Genomic DNA, 23,065 nt, shown 5'->3' with positions numbered 1-23,065 from the left:
CTCTCAACAATTCTTGTCATGTGGACCCATTCACCAACACGCCTCACACAAAGTCCTACTTTCTATCTTCATTTTTTTTACAATACTCGCTAGTTACTCCCAATACTCCCATTTACTCACAATACTCACCAGTTACTCAATATACTCCCAGTACTCACCAGTTACTCCCAATACTCACCAGTTACTCACGATACTCCCAGTACTCACAATACTCACCAGTTACTCGCAATACTCACCAGTCACTGACGACACTCACAGTACTCACTCCTCAGACAGCATCCTCTCTACCCACATTTAGCCTGCCTTTTTTGCTTGATATGCGGACGCTCCGCTCCTCCTGCTTAGCTCTCCCAGAGCAGTCACTTCTCTGCTCCTGCCGCCTCTCTTGTCTGTTTGTCACACTCGGTCTTCCAGTCTGAGGCACACACTTACCTGCTGCCTCCTCCAGTCTGCCTGTCACCCTACCCGGCCGTGCCGGTTTTGCACCTGCCTCTTTTCCTGGTCACATTGGGTGTCCCTGTCCCAGTCCACAGCCCACGCCTGCCACCTCTCCTGCTGCCTCTCTCAGTCACCTGACGGGGGCGGTCATGGCCCCAGTCTCGCAGCACAGACATGGCAGTCTGCTCCCACACCACGCTCATGCTCTCGCTCTCTCAGGATCTCCCCTTCACACTCTCTGTCCACACTCCTCTGCCCTCTAGTGACAGAGATCAGAGAAAGGTGACAGAGATCACATCTTTTTCCATGTAAAAAAATGTGCATTTATTTTTTTTTTTACTAGAAGCCTGCAAAGCATTGCATCTGCGAGCAGCAGATTGCAGGTGCAATGCAGGACTCCTGCAGACTGCCTGCTCATACCTTGTATGAGCAGGCAGTTACACATTGACAGGAAACATCAATGAACTATCTAGAATGCTCAACTTCGTCATGGTAGTTCATTGAGAACTGAAAGCTGACAGCTGCAAAGGGTGTCAGTATTTGTAGTTCTCACATTCACATAACTCTGTGAATAAATGATGCTGCCAGGTGGGCTGAGCCCCAGACAGCCGCGTTCTCTTTTAAATTGTGGCAGCGAGTGTGGGGAGAAGATCACTGTCACAAAGGGGGATCTGGGGGTTGGAACTGCTGCAACAGTAATATGTTACATGTTACACCCTGAATATGTTACGAAAGGTGAACTTATCCTTTAAAGGAGAATTCCAATAGTATATAAATTCGCTAAACAACATACCCTCAATATTATTGAAAAAAAAGGTAATTCACTATTTATGATGGCCACATGCCACTGTCAGAAAAAACACACAGAATAATTTGAATTATTGTGCTTATATGTGATGATTTCTCAAACACAAACACAGAAATGGTTGAGCTACTAGATATAGATAATTGCTGCATGTAAGCTAAGATGTCAAATAGCATGACAGAAAATGCCAAATTTTGAGATAGAATTTAAAGTGAACCTGCATTTGTCTATGAAGGGAAAACAAGGATTCATTTTAATGCCAACCCTAACACCCCTTTCACACTGGGGTGGTTTTCAGGCACTTTAGCACTGGAAACAGCCTCTGCTAAGCGCCAGAAAACCGCCTCCCATTCATTCAACTGTGACTTTTCACACTGGGGCTTTGCGCTTGCAGGACATTCTGAAAAGTCCTGCAATCAGCATCTTTGGCGCCGCTACACGGGAGTTTTTAACCCCTTCTGTGGGGTTAAAATCGCCCCGCTAGTGGCCGAAAAGCACAGCTTAAACAGCGCTAAAGTGACTCTAATGTGAGCGGCGCTTTAGCACTAACATGCCTGCGGCCCCAGTGTGCAAGGGGTCTAGAGCTGCACATACTTACCTTATTTTAACCCTTTCATAAATGGGGACAAAGATGAGCTGTGTAAGCTCTTAGACCCCTTTCACACTGGGACCATGGCCATATTAGTGCCAAAGCACTGCTCGTTTTAGCGGCGCTTTTCAGCCGCTAGCAGGACACTTTTAACCCCAAAGAAGGGGTTAAAAACTCCTGTGTTGCGGCGCTTCCGAAACACTGCCCATTAGTTTCAATGGGCAGGGCGTTTTGGGAGGGCTAAATACAATGCTCTCAAACTGCCCCAAAGATGCTGCTTGCAGGATTTTTCGGAACGTCTCGCAAGCGTACTGCCCCAGTGTGAAAAGTCACAATTGAATGGGAGGCAGTTTTCAGCCACTTAGCAGAGGCTATTTCCAGCGCTAAAGCGCCTGAAAACTGCCCCAGTGTGAAAGGGGTCTTAGTCACAACTTGCAGCTTACACTATGAGGAGGACTCTCTTGCCTTCTCTATGTGATGACACTGAGTGGCTAAGCAGTTAATCATTTAACACAAGTGCTGTCACCTGAAAGTAAAGGAGAAAGTCCTGTGCCCCCTTCCCTTTCCCCCATGCTCCTGGCTGCTGAACAGAGCACTAGGGTAGTGTAGGTAAGACTACAAGACTATTGTCTGCTCTTGGTAGGGGGTTACCTTTTAAGGGAGCTTCAAAGAGTTTCGAAGAGTTTCAAAGTTAGCATCCAGGAGTCAGAGACATAACTTTTTTCTGACTCTTCTTTTGTTGTAAGACAGGTTGCATTGTGGGAAAATTCTGAATATTTAAAAATGGCGTCACCTTACATCCTTCTTTATTGATGCCACCACCTGGATTCCTCTTTACACAAAATACTCAGAGTAGACTTTACTGAGAACTGTCTTCTAGATGTATGAAGTCTACAATAACTTAATGAAATTTGTTAGAAGAACAAATTGTATGAGCTATGACACAGTTCTTAGATTGTTGCCATAGCAACAACATCTTATTTCTAACACATCATATACGTTCTACCCCAGGCAACTCTGTGATGTGCCTTTTAGCTTAGATGTAACTATTATGATTAGCATGTAGGTGTGCTTGACATTTCTATTCAGCTATATACATACACCACAGCACAGTTTAGGTACGATTTTGGTAAAAGCATTATGCAGAAAGGCACTTGATAAGACTAATGACCACATATGTAGCAAAGTTAGAAATAAAGGTGGATGACAGAAGTCAGAAACACAGCAGAGAGCTGGAAAAATATACTGATATCTCTCACATTTTCCTGTAATTACATTTGTGATCTGTGATGTAATGAAAGTCAAACATTATGTTATTAAAATATGTTCTTTTTTATTTTAAAATTAGATGTAAATTGATGAACAGTTTATAGAAAAGTGATTTCAGAAAAAAAGACCAAGTGGTCCATCAAGTCTACCCCATTTATTTATTTTTTAACTTTTTATTTTTGTCTGAGCATCGATCTTCGTTTGTCCTTAGTATGTTTAAATCCACTTACTGTTGATTGACTCACTATCTCTGCCAGAAGTCTATTCCAAGCATTGACTATTCCAGGGTTTCTCAACTAGGGTTCCTCCAGAGGTTCCTGGGGGTTCCTTGAGCAATGAACAATTTTTGCCTCTTTGATAAGTTCCCACTGAAACCATCTTTTTAGCTATCTATAAGGGGGTAATTCTTTCCAGTGACCACAAGTCTAAGGAGCATTCTTCCCACTGACCATCACACTAATGTATCATGAGTTGTAGATACAGCAATTTTTAGCAGGGGTTCCCTGAGACTAGACAGTTATTTTTTAAGGGTTCCTCTGTGTTTTTGCTCTTTTCTGGACTCATTCTATCTTATCAATATCTTATTGTAAGTGAGGTCTGCAGAACTGCACATAGTATTCTAAGTGAGGTCTAACTAAAGATCTATATATGGCAGGGGTGTACCTAGAGCATTTTGTACCCGGTGTGGATCCTATATCTGGCACCCCCCCCCCACCAAATCTGGCACCCTTCCTCACTGATATTGTCTGTACGCACTCAGCCCCCTTCATACCTGTACGCGCTCAGCCCCCTCACATCTGTACACACTCAGCTGTCCCCCCTCACACCTGTACACACTCAGCTGTCCCACCTCACACCTGTACACACTCAGCTGTCCCCCCATCACACCTGTACACTCAGCTGTCCCCCCACACCTGTACACACTCAGCTGTCCCACCTCACACCTGTACACACTCAGCTGTCCCCCATCACACCTGTACACTCAGCTGTCCCCCCACACCTGTACACACTCAGCTGTCCCACCTCACACCTGTACACACTCAGCTGTCCCCCCTCACACCTGTACACTCAGCTGTCCCCCCACACCTGTACACACTCATCTGTCCCCCCACACCTGTACACACTCAGCTGTCCCCCCACACCTGTACACACTCATCTGTCCCCCCACACCTGTACACACTCAGCTGTCCCCCCACACCTGTACACACTCAGCTGTCCCCCCACACCTGTACACACTCAGCTGTCCCCCCACACCTGTACACACTCAGCTGTCCCACCTCACACCTGTACACACTCAGCTGTCCCCCCACACCTGTACACACTCAGCTGTCCCACCTCACACCTGTACACACTCAGCTGTCCCCCCACACCTGTACACACTCAGCTGCCCCCACCCACACCTGTACACACTCAGCTGCCCCCCCTCACACCTGTACACACTCAGCTGTCCCACCTCACACCTGTACACACTCAGCTGTCCCCCCACACCTGTACACACTCAGCTGCCCCCCCTCACCTGTACACACTCAGCTGCCCCCCCCACACCTGTACACACTCAGCTGCCCCCACCCACACCTGTACACGCTCAGCTGTCCCCCCTCACACCTGTACACACTCAGCTGCCCCCCCACACCTGTACACACTCAGCTGCCCCCACCCACACCTGTACACGCTCAGCTGTCCCCCCTCACACCTGTACACACTCAGCTGCCCCCCCTCACACCTGTACACACTCAGCTGCCCCCCCTCACACCTGTACACACTCAGCTGCCCCCCCTCACACCTGTACACTCAGCTGCCCCCCCACACCTGTACACACTCAGCTGCCCCCCCACACCTGTACACACTCAGCTGCCCCCCCACACCTGTACACACTCAGCTGCCCCCACCCACACCTGTACACACTCAGCTGCCCCCCCACACCTGTACACACTCAGCTGCCCCCACCCACACCTGTACACACTCAGCTGTCCCCCCACACCTGTACACACTCAGCTGCCCCCCCACACCTGTACACACTCAGCTGCCCCCCCTCACACCTGTACACTCAGCTGCCCCCCCCACACCTGTACACACTCAGCTGCCCCCCCACACCTGTACACACTCAGCTGCCCCCACCCACACCTGTACACACTCAGCTGCCCCCACCCACACCTGTACACACTCAGCTGCCCCCCCTCACACCTGTACACACTCAGCTGCCCCCCCTCACACCTGTACACACTCAGCTGCCCCCCCCACACCTGTACACACTCAGCTGCCCCCCCCACACCTGTACACACTCAGCTGCCCCCACCCACACCTGTACACACTCAGCTGCCCCCACCCACACCTGTACACACTCAGCTGTCCCCCCACACCTGTACACACTCAGCTGTCCCCCCTCACACCTGTACACACACAGCTTCCCCCCCCCCACACACCTGTACACACACAGCTGCCCCCCTCACACCTGTACACACACAGCTGACCCCCCCCACACCTGTACACACTCAGCTGCCCCCACCCACACCTGTACACACTCAGCTGCCCCCCCACACCTGTACACACTCAGCTGCCCCCACCCACACCTGTACACACTCAGCTGTCCCCCCACACCTGTACACACTCAGCTGTCCCCCCTCACACCTGTACACACACAGCTGCCCCCCCCCACACACCTGTACACACACAGCTGCCCCCCTCACACCTGTACACACACAGCTGACCCCCCTCACACCTGTACACACTCAGCTGCCCCCCCTCACACCTGTACACACTCAGCTGCCCCCTCACACCTGTACACACAAAGCTGCCCCCCCTCACACCTGTACACACTCAGCTGTCCCCCCTCATACCTGTACACACTCAGCTGTCCCCCCTCACACCTGTACACTCAGCTGCTCCCCCCACACCTGTACACACTCAGCTGTCCCACCTCACACCTGTACACACTCAGCTGTCCCCCCATCACACCTGTACACTCAGCTGTCCCCCCACACCTGTACACACTCAGCTGTCCCACCTCACACCTGTACACACTCAGCTGTCCCCCCTCACACCTGTACACTCAGCTGTCCCCCCACACCTGTACACACTCAGCTGTCCCCCCACACCTGTACACACTCAGCTGTCCCCCCACACCTGTACACACTCAGCTGTCCCCCCACACCTGTACACACTCAGCTGTCCCACCTCACACCTGTACACACTCAGCTGCCCCCACCCACACCTGTACACACTCAGCTGCCCCCCCTCACACCTGTACACACTCAGCTGTCCCACCTCACACCTGTACACACTCAGCTGTCCCCCCACACCTGTACACACTCAGCTGCCCCCCCACACCTGTACACACTCAGCTGCCCCCACCCACACCTGTACACGCTCAGCTGTCCCCCCTCACACCTGTACACACTCAGCTGCCCCCCCTCACACCTGTACACACTCAGCTGCCCCCCCTCACACCTGTACACACTCAGCTGCCCCCCCTCACACCTGTACACACTCAGCTGCCCCCCCTCACACCTGTACACACTCAGCTGCCCCCCCTCACACCTGTACACACTCAGCTGCCCCCCCACACCTGTACACACTCAGCTGCCCCCACCCACACCTGTACACACTCAGCTGCCCCCCCACACCTGTACACACTCAGCTGTCCCCCCACACCTGTACACACTCAGCTGCCCCCCCACACCTGTACACACTCAGCTGCCCCCCCTCACACCTGTACACTCAGCTGCCCCCCCACACCTGTACACACTCAGCTGCCCCCCCACACCTGTACACACTCAGCTGCCCCCACCCACACCTGTACACACTCAGCTGCCCCCCCTCACACCTGTACACACTCAGCTGCCCCCCCCACACCTGTACACACTCAGCTGCCCCCCCCACACCTGTACACACTCAGCTGCCCCCACCCACACCTGTACACACTCAGCTGCCCCCACCCACACCTGTACACACTCAGCTGTCCCCCCACACCTGTACACACTCAGCTGTCCCCCCTCACACCTGTACACACACAGCTTCCCCCCCCCACACACCTGTACACACACAGCTGCCCCCCTCACACCTGTACACACACAGCTGACCCCCCCACACCTGTACACACTCAGCTGCCCCCACCCACACCTGTACACACTCAGCTGCCCCCCCACACCTGTACACACTCAGCTGCCCCCACCCACACCTGTACACACTCAGCTGTCCCCCCACACCTGTACACACTCAGCTGTCCCCCCTCACACCTGTACACACACAGCTGCCCCCCCCACACACCTGTACACACACAGCTGCCCCCCTCACACCTGTACACACACAGCTGACCCCCCTCACACCTGTACACACTCAGCTGCCCCCCCTCACACCTGTACACACTCAGCTGCCCCCTCACACCTGTACACACAAAGCTGCCCCCCCTCACACCTGTACACACTCAGCTGTCCCCCCTCATACCTGTACACACTCAGCTGTCCCCCCTCACACCTGTACACACACAGCTGCCCCCCCACACACACCTGTACACACACAGCTGCCCCCCTCACACCTGTACACACTCAGCTGCCCCCCCTTACACATGTACACACACAGCTGCCCCCCCTCACACCTGTACACACTCAGCTGCCCCCCATCACACCTGTACACACACAGCTGCCCCCCCTCACACCTGTAGACACAGCTGCCCCCCTCACACCTGTACACACTCAGCTGCCCCCCCTCACACCTGTACACACACAGCTGTCCCCCCTCACACCTGTACACACTCAACTGCCCCCCCTCACACCTGTACACACACAGCTGTCCCCCCTCACACCTGTACACACTCAGCTGACCCTCTCACACCTGTACACACACAGCTGTCCCCCCCTCACACCTGTACACACTCAGCTGCCCCCCATCACACCTGTACACACACAGCTGCCCCCCCTCACACCTGTACACACAGCTGCCCCCTCACACCTGTACACACTCAGCTGTCCCCCCACACCTGTACACACTCAGCTGCCCCCCCTCACACCTGTACACACTCAGCTGTCCCCCCACACCTGTACACACTCAGCTGCCCCCCCACACCTGTACACACTCAGCTGCCCCCCCACATCTGTACACACTCAGCTGTCCCCCCACACCTGTACACACTCAGCTGCCCCCCCCACACCTGTACACACTCAGCTGTCCCCCCACACCTGTACACACTCAGCTGCCCCCCATCACACCTGTACACACTCAGCTGTCCCCCCACACCTGTACACACTCAGCTGCCCCCCATCACACCTGTACACACTCAGCTGTCCCCCCACACCTGTACACACTCAGCTGCCCCCCCCACACCTGTACACACTCAGCTGTCCCCCCACACCTGTACACACTCAGCTGCCCCCCCCACACCTGTACACACTCAGCTGCCCCCCATCACACCTGTACACACTCAGCTGTCCCCCCACACCTGTACACACTCAGCTGCCCCCCCACACCTGTACACACTCAGCTGTCCCCCCACACCTGTACCCACTCAGCTGTCCCCCCACACCTGTACACACTCAGCTGCCCCCCATCACACCTGTACACACTCAGCTGTCCCCCCACACCTGTACACACTCAGCTGCCCCCCATCACACCTGTACACACTCAGCTGTCCCCCCACACCTGTACACACTCAGCTGTCCCCCCACACCTGTACACACTCAGCTGCCCCCCATCACACCTGTACACACTCAGCTGCCCCCCATCACACCTGTACACACTCAGCTGTCCCCCCACACCTGTACACACTCAGCTGCCCCCCCCACACCTGTACACACTCAGCTGTCCCCCCACACCTGTACACACTCAGCTGCCCCCCCCACACCTGTACACACTCAGCTGCCCCCCATCACACCTGTACACACTCAGCTGTCCCCCCACACCTGTACACACTCAGCTGCCCCCCCACACCTGTACACACTCAGCTGTCCCCCCACACCTGTACACACTCAGCTGTCCCCCCTCACACCTGTACACACACAGCTGCCCCCCCCACACACCTGTACACACACAGCTGCCCCCCTCACACCTGTACACACACAGCTGACCCCCCTCACACCTGTACACACTCAGCTGACCCCCCTCACACCTGTACACACTCAGCTGCCCCCCCTCACACCTGTACACACTCAGCTGCCCCCTCACACCTGTACACACAAAGCTGCCCCCCCTCACACCTGTACACACTCAGCTGTCCCCCCTCATACCTGTACACACTCAGCTGTCCCCCCTCACACCTGTACACACACAGCTGCCCCCCCACACACACCTGTACACACACAGCTGCCCCCCTCACACCTGTACACACTCAGCTGCCCCCCCTTACACATGTACACACACAGCTGCCCCCCCTCACACCTGTACACACTCAGCTGCCCCCCATCACACCTGTACACACACAGCTGCCCCCCCTCACACCTGTAGACACAGCTGCCCCCCTCACACCTGTACACACTCAGCTGCCCCCCCTCACACCTGTACACACACAGCTGTCCCCCCTCACACCTGTACACACTCAACTGCCCCCCCTCACACCTGTACACACACAGCTGTCCCCCCTCACACCTGTACACACTCAGCTGACCCTCTCACACCTGTACACACACAGCTGTCCCCCCCTCACACCTGTACACACTCAGCTGCCCCCCATCACACCTGTACACACACAGCTGCCCCCCCTCACACCTGTACACACAGCTGCCCCCTCACACCTGTACACACTCAGCTGTCCCCCCACACCTGTACACACTCAGCTGCCCCCCCTCACACCTGTACACACTCAGCTGTCCCCCCACACCTGTACACACTCAGCTGCCCCCCCACACCTGTACACACTCAGCTGCCCCCCCACATCTGTACACACTCAGCTGTCCCCCCACACCTGTACACACTCAGCTGCCCCCCCCACACCTGTACACACTCAGCTGTCCCCCCACACCTGTACACACTCAGCTGCCCCCCATCACACCTGTACACACTCAGCTGTCCCCCCACACCTGTACACACTCAGCTGCCCCCCATCACACCTGTACACACTCAGCTGTCCCCCCACACCTGTACACACTCAGCTGCCCCCCCACACCTGTACACACTCAGCTGTCCCCCCACACCTGTACACACTCAGCTGCCCCCCCCACACCTGTACACACTCAGCTGCCCCCCATCACACCTGTACACACTCAGCTGTCCCCCCACACCTGTACACACTCAGCTGCCCCCCCACACCTGTACACACTCAGCTGTCCCCCCACACCTGTACACACTCAGCTGCCCCCCCACACCTGTACACACTCAGCTGTCCCCCCACACCTGTACACACTCAGCTGTCCCCCCACACCTGTACACACTCAGCTGCCCCCCCACACCTGTACACACTCAGCTGTCCCCCCACACCTGTACACACTCAGCTGTCCCCCCACACCTGTACACACTCAGCTGTCCCCCCACACCTGTACACACTCAGCTGCCCCCCATCACACCTGTACACACTCAGCTGTCCCCCCACACCTGTACACACTCAGCTGCCCCCCATCACACCTGTACACACTCAGCTGTCCCCCCACACCTGTACACACTCAGCTGTCCCCCCACACCTGTACACACTCAGCTGCCCCCCATCACACCTGTACACACTCAGCTGCCCCCCATCACACCTGTACACACTCAGCTGTCCCCCCACACCTGTACACACTCAGCTGCCCCCCCCACACCTGTACACACTCAGCTGTCCCCCCACACCTGTACACACTCAGCTGCCCCCCCCACACCTGTACACACTCAGCTGCCCCCCATCACACCTGTACACACTCAGCTGTCCCCCCACACCTGTACACACTCAGCTGCCCCCCCACACCTGTACACACTCAGCTGTCCCCCCACACCTGTACACACTCAGCTGCCCCCCCTCACACCTGTACACACAGCTGCCCCCCCTCACACCTGTACACACAGCTGCCCCCCCCACACCTGTACACACTCAGCTGCTCCCCTAGCCCCCCCCCCACACACACATCTGTAAACACACACAGCTCTGCCCCCCCCCTGTACACAAACAGCCTCCTCCCTTCACTTGTACTCATAGCCTCCACTTGTAAGGTGATCTTCCTTGTCCCAGGTCTTGATTTCACATGTCCCTGTGAAAATACAGTACAGGCAGTAACACGAGGAGCACACATATATGAAGCAGGCAGAGGTGGCAGTATAGCGCTCAATGTGAGCTCAATGACAGAGCAGCTGACTCGAACGAACACAAAGAGCCAGCACAGCTACAGAGCAGAGAGCACCTCTTGCACCTGCCACTGACTTGTCCTGCCTCTGATAGCCAGCCTGACACCCTCCCCCAATGTGTGGCACTCGGGGCGGACTGTCCCCCCGCCCCCTGTAATATATGCCACTGATATAGGGGAATCAGGGGCTCCTTCTGGTGATCCCTATAGTGATGCATCCTATAATTGTATTCACTTTCCCCACTGCATGGACACACTGTTTGCTCACTTTGCAGTCATCTGAAATAATTACCTCCAAATCTTTTTCCTCTGTAGTGCTGGGCAACACGGTACACCCAATACTGTACTCTATCAACAAATTGTTTTTCCTTAGGTGCATTACTTTACATTTAGAAACATTGAACTGAAGTTTCCCCCACTTTGACTAATCTTCCAGCAATGTCAAATCATCGCACCTCAAGGGATGTCAACCCTCAACCCTATTGCATACCTTTGTGTCATCAGCAAAAATATATACTTCACCCACCAAACCTTTAGTTATATCACTTACAAATAGATTAAATAGAACAAGACCTAGCACAGAGCCTTGTGGTACACTACTAGTGACTGCTCTCTGTTCCAAATGAATCCCAATTACAACCACACTCCTTCAATCAATCAATCAACTGCAATCAATCCTTTAGCCACCTGCATATCCACTGAACCACCCAAGAGTTAAGTCCTAGCTTGTACAAGATTTTAATAATTTTGTGGAACCATGTCAAATTCCTTGCTGAAATCAAGATAAGATCATGTCCACAGCACCACCATGGTCCAAAACATAAGTGATATACTCAATAAAATTCACTTAGTGTGACATGACCTGCCTTCAGTAAAGCCATGCTGCATTGGGTCCAGCTAATTGTATGTTTTTAAGTAATCAATGATCCTTCTTTTTAGGAGTGATTCCATTAACTTGACTACAACAGTTGTTAAACTCACTGGCCTGTAATTGCCAGCTGCTACCTTGCAAACTTTCTTGTGGATAGGAAAATATTAGCTGTCTGCCAATGGGGAACTTTTCCTGTTAAAAGAGGTTGATTAAAAGGATCAGTTAATGGTCAAACACCTATATTTAGAATTTCTATCTACCATCAGAGCCCATTTCTTTATTAAGCCTTAAAGGGGAATATAAAAAAAAAAGAAACATACATACTTAACTACTTGCTGCAGCCTCGATCTGATGCTGCAAGCTGTCCCCACTGCCTCTAAGCTCAAAAACACATGACCACTGATTGCTTAGTACAACACAGTGTAACAACAGTCATAAAACACAAATAAAGTGCTCAGGTGGACTTCCCAGAATTAATAAGTTAGTAAGTACTAGGCTCTGAACAATCCATACAAAAACATAGCGGCAGCTTTCAGGAAAAAGTCTGGAGAAGCTCTGTGATGTCAGGCAACAGCGAGCTTTAACCCACGGTCAGCTGATTCTGGGACACAGGAGAGCAAAGTAAGTGCACTCCTGTGACCCACATGAGAAGTATGGCCAAAAGAGCTTTGGCCATACGTCATTTTCTTTTTTAACTGAGTCAGTATCTCTACTACCTGTGTCTCTAGAAATCCTGAAAATTAACCATAATTACTAGAACCAATATGATTCCACGGCTTGTCATTTTTCTGTGAAGACTGAACAGAAATAATTGTTCAAATGGATATTTTTTTACACTTCTCCTTCAGCCATGCTTTGTTTCCTTGAGTCACCTATATGCTGATTTTTGTTCTTTACTATTCTACTTACCTTTTTAGTGAAGGTTAGTCAATACAACCCTGAGCACCAAACTTCATGCTAGTCGAATGTGTCAGAAGTGAGTGATACTATTACCATGTACACACTTTACTGAACTCCCTTGTATGGTATTTGGTAGATTTCTCAATGTAAGGGATTTCTGCAGGCAAAATTGTTAAAATGGCCTTCAGTTATTTTAAATTCAGCTAACCTTCCATAGAACTATCTGCAAGATCTGCAAACCCAGTTTTTAAAATAATTTATGGGGAGGAAAAAGGCTAGAATAAATAGATCTACCTTAACTTCCCAAATTGAGAGGTGTAATGCCCCATACACACGGTTGGATTTTCCAACGGAAAATGTGTGATAGGACCTTGTTGTCGAAAATCCATTGTCAGAATTTCTGATCGTGTGTACACAAATCCGACGCACAAAGTGCCACGCATGCTCAGAATAAATAAAGAGATGAAAGCTATTGGCTACTGCCCCGTTTATAGTCCAGACGTACGTGTTTTACGTCACCGCTGTTGTAATATGTTGTAATGTTCACCGATTTATGTGGGACATTGTTGTGTGTATGTACACATGCAGTCAATGTTGACCGAATGGTTGATTTGTCCAACTGAATTTTAACAGCTGAAGACTCTTTGATGTGTTAATCTTATGCAAGTCTATTTGAACATTTCAAAGGGTATTCAGGTGGTATGTTAATCTAATCTAATTACATATATCTAAAGGGGACTTGTTGATGTTGATATGCGGGAGTGCAAATTGGGGTGGTTCACGGCTGTTCAAGTCCTAAATTGAAACGGCCAATCAAATTGCTCAGCCATTCAATGCCTGGTGAATATAACATGGCATTCAGTCTATAGGTTTGGTAAGTGAGGCTTGTCTGTATGGGAAGTGAGGCTCGTCTGTGTATGGGAGGTGAGGCTTGTCTGTGTATGGCTGGGGACACACAGGCCTAGGAATATGGGGTTCTGAATTATATCTCCTCTGTCGGATTTCTTTGTCATCTGTGGACTTTAGACTTTGTTCTGTGTTGGAAGTCAATAAAGTGCATCTCTCTGGAAGAATTGGGTTGCTGCGGAAGAGTACTTACTAATTCATTATCATACCCACTCTACATCATATCAACCAGTATATATTAATATATATTCGATCACTACAACCGCGTTCAGAATGATCGGATTTTCCGACAATTTTGTGTGACTGTGTGTATGCAAGACAAGTTTGAGCCAACATCCGTCGGAAAAAATCCTAGGATTTTGTTGTCGGAATGTCCGATCAATGTCCGACCGTGTGTACGGGGCAGTATTGTGTTTCCTGATCCAGTCAAATATCATGCTGCTGTTCATCTATGAGACTCTTATGCCCCATACACACGGTCGGATTTTCCGACGGAAAATGTGTGATAGGACCTTGTTGTCGGAAATTCTGACTGTGTGTAGGTTCCATCACACATTTTCCATCTGATTTTCCGACACACAAAGTTTGAGAGCAGGCTATAAAATTTTCCGACAACAAAATCCGTTGTCGGAAATTCCGATCGTGTGTACACTAATCCGACGCACAAAGTGCCACGCATGCTCACAATAAATAAAGAGATGAAAGCTATTGGCTACTGCCCCGTTTATAGTCCCGACGTACGTGTTTTACGTCACCGCGTTCAGAATGACCGGATTTTCCGACAACTTTGTTTGACTGTGTGTATGCAAGACAAGTTTGAGCCAACATCCGTCGGAAAAAATCCTAGGATTTTGTTGTCGGAATGTCCGATCAATGTCCGACCGTGTGTACGGGGCATTAGACTGGTGTACAAAAAATCGTAAACCCTGGCTAGACCTAAGATAACCCTGGCTAGACCTAAAAGCTTTACTTTCCCTACCCCTTGAGGGTTTGAATTTGATACCACTTCCACCATTAAAGTCATTAAAACTATTTTGAAGACAACCTATCTTTCCACGCAACCTAGCCTACTTCTGCCTATTATTGGCTCACCCCAATTTCCGCTTTATTCTTCAGGCTTTTAACTTAATACCTTGTCTGTCAAAGGTATATTTTGACTGTGCCACTTTTCCTATCAGAATAAATCAATGACTAATGCAAGAATTAAAGCATCTTTTAGCCCTGATCTAGATTATATCCGTTGCTCATGACTCGGATCATTCCTAAGATCATTACCTCCTACATATCAAACTATTTCAGCACTTGTGCCATTTGAGAAACTTTGTAAAGAAGGTGTCCCTATTAGACATGCATTATCACAATCATATTCCATGTTAATTTCTGGAGAACATCAATAAGAACCTAATTTCTTATTTAAGTGTTAGAAAGATCTACGCAAAACATTCTCCCAAACCCAAAAAGACAAAATTCTTTTTTTGCTCAAAAAAAGCGTTATTAGATAATAATTTATCAAGAAATGGGTATAAAATACTTGCAAGATGGTATGAAACTATTTACATTAAATCAATTCCCAGGTGTCCCCTATATTCTGGGGAGGCTGCAAAATGGAGGGATCTCTCCTACATATTTTCTGGGACTGCACAGTGTTAGCCGACTTCTGGTCTGGTGTCAAGACTTCCATTAAACATTTGACAGGCTGGTTTCTTCAGAATATGCCAGCTGCCTACCTATTGCACAATACAGGCATATCCCACTTTTAAGTACACAATGGGGTTTATTTACTAAAGCTGGAAAGTGCAAAATCAGGCTCAATTCTGCATGGAAACCAATGAGCTTCTAACCCCAGCTTGTTCAATTAAGCTTTGGTAATAAAACCTGGAAGCTCATTGGTTTTTATGCAGAAGTGAGCCTGATTTTGCACTTTCCAGCTTTAGTAAATAAACCCCATTGTGTACTTAAAAGTGGGGTATGCCTGTATGCAAATATCATTCAAATGTTATAGAAGCTTACTTCTCAAACACCTCCTAAATGCGGTGAAGGCTTGCATACCTGCTCTCTGGAAGAAAACAGACCCACCAATCTTAGCACATTGGCATGCAAGAGTTTCTGAAATTCAATTAATAGAACAACTTATGGCATTTATTAAGAACAAATCTCACAAACATTTTAAAACTTGGACATCCTGGTTACTGTATAGGAACTTACTCTTTCTTCTCATTTCTTTTTATGTCCTACTCTTAGTTACTGATAATTATGCGTGACTAGCCTAAAATACAGTTCGAGAAACTTATTGAACTATTTTATTTTCAACTTATTGAACCTTTGCCTACTATTTTTGAAATAGTGATTCTGCTCTAAATACCATCATATTTCCTTGGTATAAAATAGTTATGTTTAATCATATGAATAAGCATGTGTTGTACCTATTAACCGAAACTTGTATTTACTTGATGTCAGTTTGACCCGTTTTTGTTCTTATATATCTTTGAAAAATAAAGAATTCATTTTAAAAATGGCATTGCCAGGCTATTATAGCATTTAAAAAACATTTTAAGTGTGACATTTTTGGTAGAACATCCAAGTATCTTTCACCAAATTACAATTTCTTCTTTATTTTGAGATGCCCAGGAAGCTTAATCAGTTGTCAGACAACAGAAGCATCTTAGCATCTTGAGGGAGGTGAAGAAACATGTGGAATACAGAGAAGGGATGAATGCTTCTCGTCCCACTGGTGTGATCTGGCAGCATGAACAAGGGAATGGGAGGGCTCTGGTTCCAGTGGCTACAATGTGCCTTTCCTCCAGAAAGTTCTGAATCAGGCTTCTTTCAGTACTGATTACATTTCAAAAAGCCTAGGCACTTAGTCATGTGAACACTGGTGAAGAGGACAATAAGAGATCACATCGAGTGGTCCTTGCCTACAGATCAGATGACAACTTACATTGGATTTCACTCAAGCGCCAGAGAAGTACTTCCATTACACATACTCATTACTTTTTTATCCACTTTGGCAAGACTGTAAAACATTTAGTTTTTTTTCACATTAGAGTAAAGGTTCACTTTAAGTACCACAGTTTGACAATTTATTCTGTGGATGAGGCTGAAATTGGCACATATGAAATCTACTATATCTGTGCTGAGTTTCTAAGTTAAATTGTCTGTGAACCGCTACTACTAAACAAATAATTTGTTGAACAGTGTGTGGTCATTCGCTCCAATACCTGACTGTATTATATAACAATGTTATTTTCTTTCTGTGGAAAGTAAAGGTCCTTTATGTTGCCTTAAAGACATGAGCATACTATACAGTGCATTACAAAAAGCTGTGTTCACATATTATTGAAGTCCCAGAGACTATTTCCACAGAAGCAGTTTGGCCACATTTTATTTTCTATTAAAATTCATGGGAATGTTATCGTCCAGTTACAGTACTTTGTGCCAAGTTCATGGTTATAGTAAGACAAATGCTGTGAAAAATGCCTGCAGAATCTGTATTGTACTTTAAAGAAGACAACTAGTGTATAACATGTTGTTTTCAATCAAAAAAATGCAGTCCCCACTTATGTACATTAACTTCCTGCCCACAGTCTGTTTATTAAAGATCCCATGCTAGGGGTTAAATTAATAAAATAAATATGTCCCCAGTCTCAGCCGTCACAGGCAACTGGGGTCACCACTGATAACTGTAAACCAATGAGAGTGGTTTCCAATCATGTGATCATCAAATCAGCCATGAGACTCTCAAGTGAATGTCCCTACTGGATGCAATACAGACAATTGAATAATAAGTATGTCTTTGGAATCTGGGAGCAAAACAGGAAATTCAACAAGAATGAAAACAGCATGCAAACTGCAAACACATGCCATCTCCCACTAGCCAGGCAAGATATACAAAATTCAGAGAACATTTGATGTGTTTTGATGGTGATCTTTCTTTACTGCCCTAGTAAATAAGACCACGAGCTAGCATAATACAACCAATAATACCATAGTTATCAGTGACATGATATTCACTAAATTAATTCTTAAAATAGGAGAATATATTAACAGTCACGTATATTTTTACAAAACAAAATGACTAAATATGCATATCACTTAAATGAATGGTAAAAAAAAATTGTTATTCTTAATTTTATTATGCTTTTTTTTTTTCCTGCCAGCAACTGCTGGAATTGATAATAAGATTTGTTTGTGGAATCCGTATGTCATCTCCAAACCCAATGGGATTCTACAAGGCAATATGGCCAGTGTGATGACCGTCAAATTCATCTCCAGTCGCAAGCAGCTTTTCAGTTTCTCTAAAGATAAGGTATGCTTATCCTTAGACTAATACTGTAGGATCCTGGTGTTGCTTTTTACTCTTTTAATTGCTCTGCAGACCCAATGCCCTGGGCAACAGTTCTGAAAGTTTCTTAAAGGGGCTGTGTCAGGCTAAAAGCACAATTTTAACAATTTTTATTAATAAAAGGTTCATCAGATGCCTGGAGCTAATAAGGAGCATATGGGATTTCTGTGTAGCGCTCTGCCCTAGGCTGGATACATTTCATTTTTGGCTCTGTTGTACCTATCTGAGCAGCAAGTTCAGGTCTGGTCAGGTCTCCCTAAACCAGGGGGTTGATTGCTTCTGTCTGCCCAGAAGGTGTGGCTAGGGAGAATATAAACGTTTGGGAGGGCCTGTTCAGCGCTCTCTCTTCTCTGAGGTGGCTTTTGACCCTATGAGGCAGCCTCTGTTATTGAAGATCTGTGGCTGTTAGGCCTCAGCGTATGCTTGGCTAAGGGCCTCAAAGAGCCTAGGTAAATTAAAATTTGCTGAAGGACACTACCTTAGGAAGCTTGGCTAGAAATAGACCCTTTCACTAAAGAGTGCCCCGGGGAAGCTGGTTGGGGAGTTGTCTGTAGACATTGTGAATAGGATCTTTTGCCTAGAGCTCCAGGTGTGCCTGTGCTTTGAGAGGTAGATGCCAGCAGTTGCTACAAGGACTGTAACTGCTCTTACAGAGTCTCAGACTAGCTGACTGTCCGCTCTACCTCCAGCAATACTTAACTACCAGCAATACTGCTATTGAAGGACTAAATACTGTTGGAACAAAACTTTGCTTGGGAATCTGTCCTCTATGCCCAAGTGTGTTTTGGAGTATCCTGCCCCCTCATCCCTCTACCCACCAGAGTTCAACTACTGCAATAAATCCTCAAAAAGACACCCCTAGACTGAGCTTAAGTTTTGTTGGTGTGCTATGGAACTGATACCGGGCCTGACAGCTTCTGAACAGGTAAGGGAGACCTGGGTTATTTCCAGCGCCCCCCTTATGGGGTGAGCGCTGCATCTAGATAAACAGAAACTTTAAGTAGATTTTTCTCCTTAGCATATCATGCAGATTGCTGAAATACTGCAATTGAGCTCTAAACACAGAATGAACAGGATTTATGTATTCTGACCTTAAAATAGCTCATTGCTATCCTATGTGCTTCTTCCATCCACAGAGAGCAAGGCCATCTGTGGCTTTTCCCTTCAATCTGTTTCACGTTGTAATGTTTTTTTCCTCCTAGCAAGATATGCAGGCTGTCAAACCAATGACTGCCAAATAGGAGTAAAGAGATATGCTAATGGTATAAAATCAGGCACTAATGAGTGATATACACATCTTTTCCGATAATAGTAGCAGTCTCCTTAGAGTGTTTTTATAATTTGCTGGCACAATCATTTTAAGGAGGATGAACTGTTCTTGTCTTCTTTGACCATTAATCATAATTTTTCTTTCATTTTCCCATAATGCACTAGATGCATGGAAGAGTATCTTAGTTTTGCTTTGGTCAGCTAGAATCACTTTTTTTTTTTATAAATGCCCACATCCATCATAAAAAACACTTAATTATGAATGTAGTTATCTATCTATCTATCTATCTATCTATCTATCTATCTATCTATCTATCTATCTATCTATCTAGCTATCGTTATATGGATTGGCTCCTTCAAAACATCAAGTCCAATGAATAGATATTTTGTTCTTAAAATAGACGTATATCTCTGCCCCCTCCAAGATAAAATCTCACAATGCACCAACTGTTCATGTTTTCTTTGAGGCCCCTATATAGAAGTGTGCAGCATATAAGAACAGTGGCTCACAAAAGTAGGGCTCACATGTAAGTGATATTTGCATGTCATGCTCACCTCAAACTAAATTCTTTTAATATAAAACTATCATATCTAAACATGCATTATACAAAGGTGGTAAGCTTATGTTCTTCTCCTTTCTACAGGTTAAATATGCTATCCCATCCTAATATTTCACCAACTTCTGTCCTAAACAAAATTGTTACTTTTCAGTAAAACTCACGATTTCTTAGCCCCAGACGAATGAAGTATTGAATTCCATGGTTAGATTTTTTTTTTTCAAAATCTCTTAAGATACTCTTAAGTTTCCCTATATCAAAAAAAAAGGTCCTCCTTCCTAGACAAATCTTCAGAAGATGTTAGAAAAAAGCAGGGCACACATCAGAAAGGAAATAATAAAGGAACCCTGGCTAAAAATGTTCTTCAAAATATTATAAATATTAAACTACTTTGCTTTCAACATTAAATTTGGAAACTTAATGCTGGATTTATTATCCCAAATATCAACAATTTAAAACTCACCTTTGCCATCTTTTATGGTCTTACCCTGTAATTATTAACTTTTGGTGTGAGGTCATTCTGTGTATGACTCATACAGTATTACAGGTATCCAACAGAATGCCAAAGTCAACCTTGACAATTTTTCAAATACTGCCAAGTCTTTGTACTAATTTGATACAACAGAATTGATCAAATCTGTTCAACAAACTCTACCTAAACTTAAGTTAATCAATTACATTTGAACAGAGAAGAAAGGGATTGGAACACCTGTTAGATTTTTATTGCTGTCTGTGTCCCCATTAGGGATATTCCCCCTCTCTACTTGTCCTGTTTATCGTTATCATTAAAAGTGAAGATAGAAATCCCAAATTTTGGGTTGTCCCCAGAACAGTAGCAGAGGGGAAATCTTCCAATAGGGAACACTAGTTCTGGTGACCCTGGAGACAACCAGGAAATCTCTTACTTTGGATGGATTTCCTTTCACTTCCTGTTTTGGCTATGGCACAGCTCTATCCAAACTGAAAAAAAACTTTAACATTTCAAATTCCCCAAAACCAAGACACTTGACTCCCTTGCCTTCAGAAAACCATGCCTGCTTCTCAGTTTTATTCTCTACTATTATGCCCTGTACACATGATCGGACATTGATCGGACATTCCAACAACAAAATCCATGGATTTTTTCCGACGGATGTTGGCTCAAACTTGTCTTGCATACACACGGTCCCACAAAGTTGTCGGAAAATCTGATCGTTCTGAACGCGGTGATGTAAACCACGTACGTCGGGACTATAAACAGGGCAGTAGCCAATAGCTTTCGTCTCTTAATTTATTCTGAGCATGCGTGGCACTTTATGCGTCGGATTTGTGTACACACGATCGGAATTTCCGACAACGGGTTTTGTTGTCGGAAAATTTTATAGCAAGTTCTCAAACTTTGTGTGTCAGAAATTCAGATGGAAAATGTGTGATGGAGCCTACACACGGTCGGAATTTCCGTCAACAAGGTCCTATCACACATTTTCCGTCGGAAAATCAGACCGTGTGTACAGGGCATTAGTTTTCCAAAACACAGCACAAGTTCAGAGAATCCCTGCCCAACCCATGTCCCCAATGATTTTCCTGTAATTCTATAATGTTTTCACTGTATCCTGTTCTCAGAACTATATTGCATAGCTCTACAACATTGTCAACATTACGCATTTCCAAAACGTTTCATATATAAAACGTTTATCTAGTGTATATCCAAATACATTTTTTATTTCACTTTTCTTTCTCCCCTTATTGCTTAGAATTCTTATTACACGCCTTTATTTCTATCATTTGTAAATTGGTAATTCCAGTTCATCATTATCTTTAATTTAACCCGTCAAAAATATTGCAAAAAAACTGTCATACTGTCTTTTCTTTTATCATTCTTCAGTATAACTGTTTCAATAAACATATATGGAAGAAAACTATTATGTCACAACTTGATTCTTGCTTTATTATCATTGGGTATAAATGAATCCTTTTATTTCTGCCGCACATTTACTATAGAGGATACATAAGATACAGTAATAGCCTTGAAAATACAATATTACCAGCTGTATTGTGAATCCTTTTGCAGGTGTTGAGGATATGGGATGTTCATCATCAAGTGTGCATACAACGTTTAGCTGGGATCTTCCCCAAAACTCTGGAATTTCAACTAACCTTCTATTTCTATGAGCCCCACGGACGTCTCTTTTTGTCATTCAACAATCAGTTGGCAGTTCTAGAAATGAAGAGTGAGGCTAGCAAAAGAGTGACAAGCCACGAGAAACCAGTAACCTGCGTGCTGTACAATTCGACTTTTAAACAGGTAAGCTTTAAATGCAAGTCACAGATTTGTGTAATACAGTGAGGTGTGTGTGTCATGGAGGAGGAATGTAATGAAAGCAGATGCTGAATAATACAGACAGATTCAGTTATAGAATTCGCTCAGATCAATAGCACATCATTGGTTTAGTTGGTGGAACCTGACCTCTATAGCACAGTCATCATTATTACCCACTGTGCTACTGATTGGGATCATCAAGCTCATTATTTCCACATATCTTAGTGTACTATTGTTTCAGACGGTTAAATGCTAGAACATTCTTGAACAGGAAATATTGCAAAAAAATGTACCTCTGTGAAGCTCAATTTTGATGAATGCAATTATACAGTAACAAAAACAATTAAAATGATTCTAGATGCAATGAACACATGCATTTGACTTTATATCAGCTTCCAAGGCTTAAAATTGTGCACACCTGTGGAATCGCAAAAAACGATGATACCCAAAATTCTCCATAAGCGACACTTTAAAAACCTTTACAGGTTATCAGTTTAGTGGTAACTATGAACTATGGGCCTAGAATTATTGCTCTCACTCCGACAATACCCCACGATATCTTGCAAGTGTGTCACAATAG

General features: G+C 46.7%; 1 protein-coding gene across 4 annotated transcripts in view; it reads left to right on the top strand.

Annotated features, from left to right (window-relative positions):
* WDR49 (WD repeat domain 49) overlaps positions 1-23,065 on the top strand; it is a 204,440-nt gene that overhangs the window by 46,889 nt on the left and 134,486 nt on the right. For all 4 annotated transcript variants that reach the window (XM_073626146.1, XM_073626143.1, XM_073626145.1 and 1 more), the window contains 2 exons: positions 18,176-18,324; positions 22,237-22,470. In XM_073626146.1, the coding sequence (XP_073482247.1) occupies positions 18,176-18,324; positions 22,237-22,470 (383 nt within the window). The remainder of the gene's footprint in view (positions 1-18,175; positions 18,325-22,236; positions 22,471-23,065) is intronic.

This window comes from Aquarana catesbeiana, linkage group LG04, assembly GCF_042186555.1.
Source record: "Aquarana catesbeiana isolate 2022-GZ linkage group LG04, ASM4218655v1, whole genome shotgun sequence".
Classification (NCBI taxonomy): Eukaryota; Metazoa; Chordata; class Amphibia; order Anura; family Ranidae; genus Aquarana; species Aquarana catesbeiana.
The sequence above is the reverse complement of the archived record's forward strand: the minus strand, read 5'-3'. Positions and strand labels throughout refer to the sequence as shown.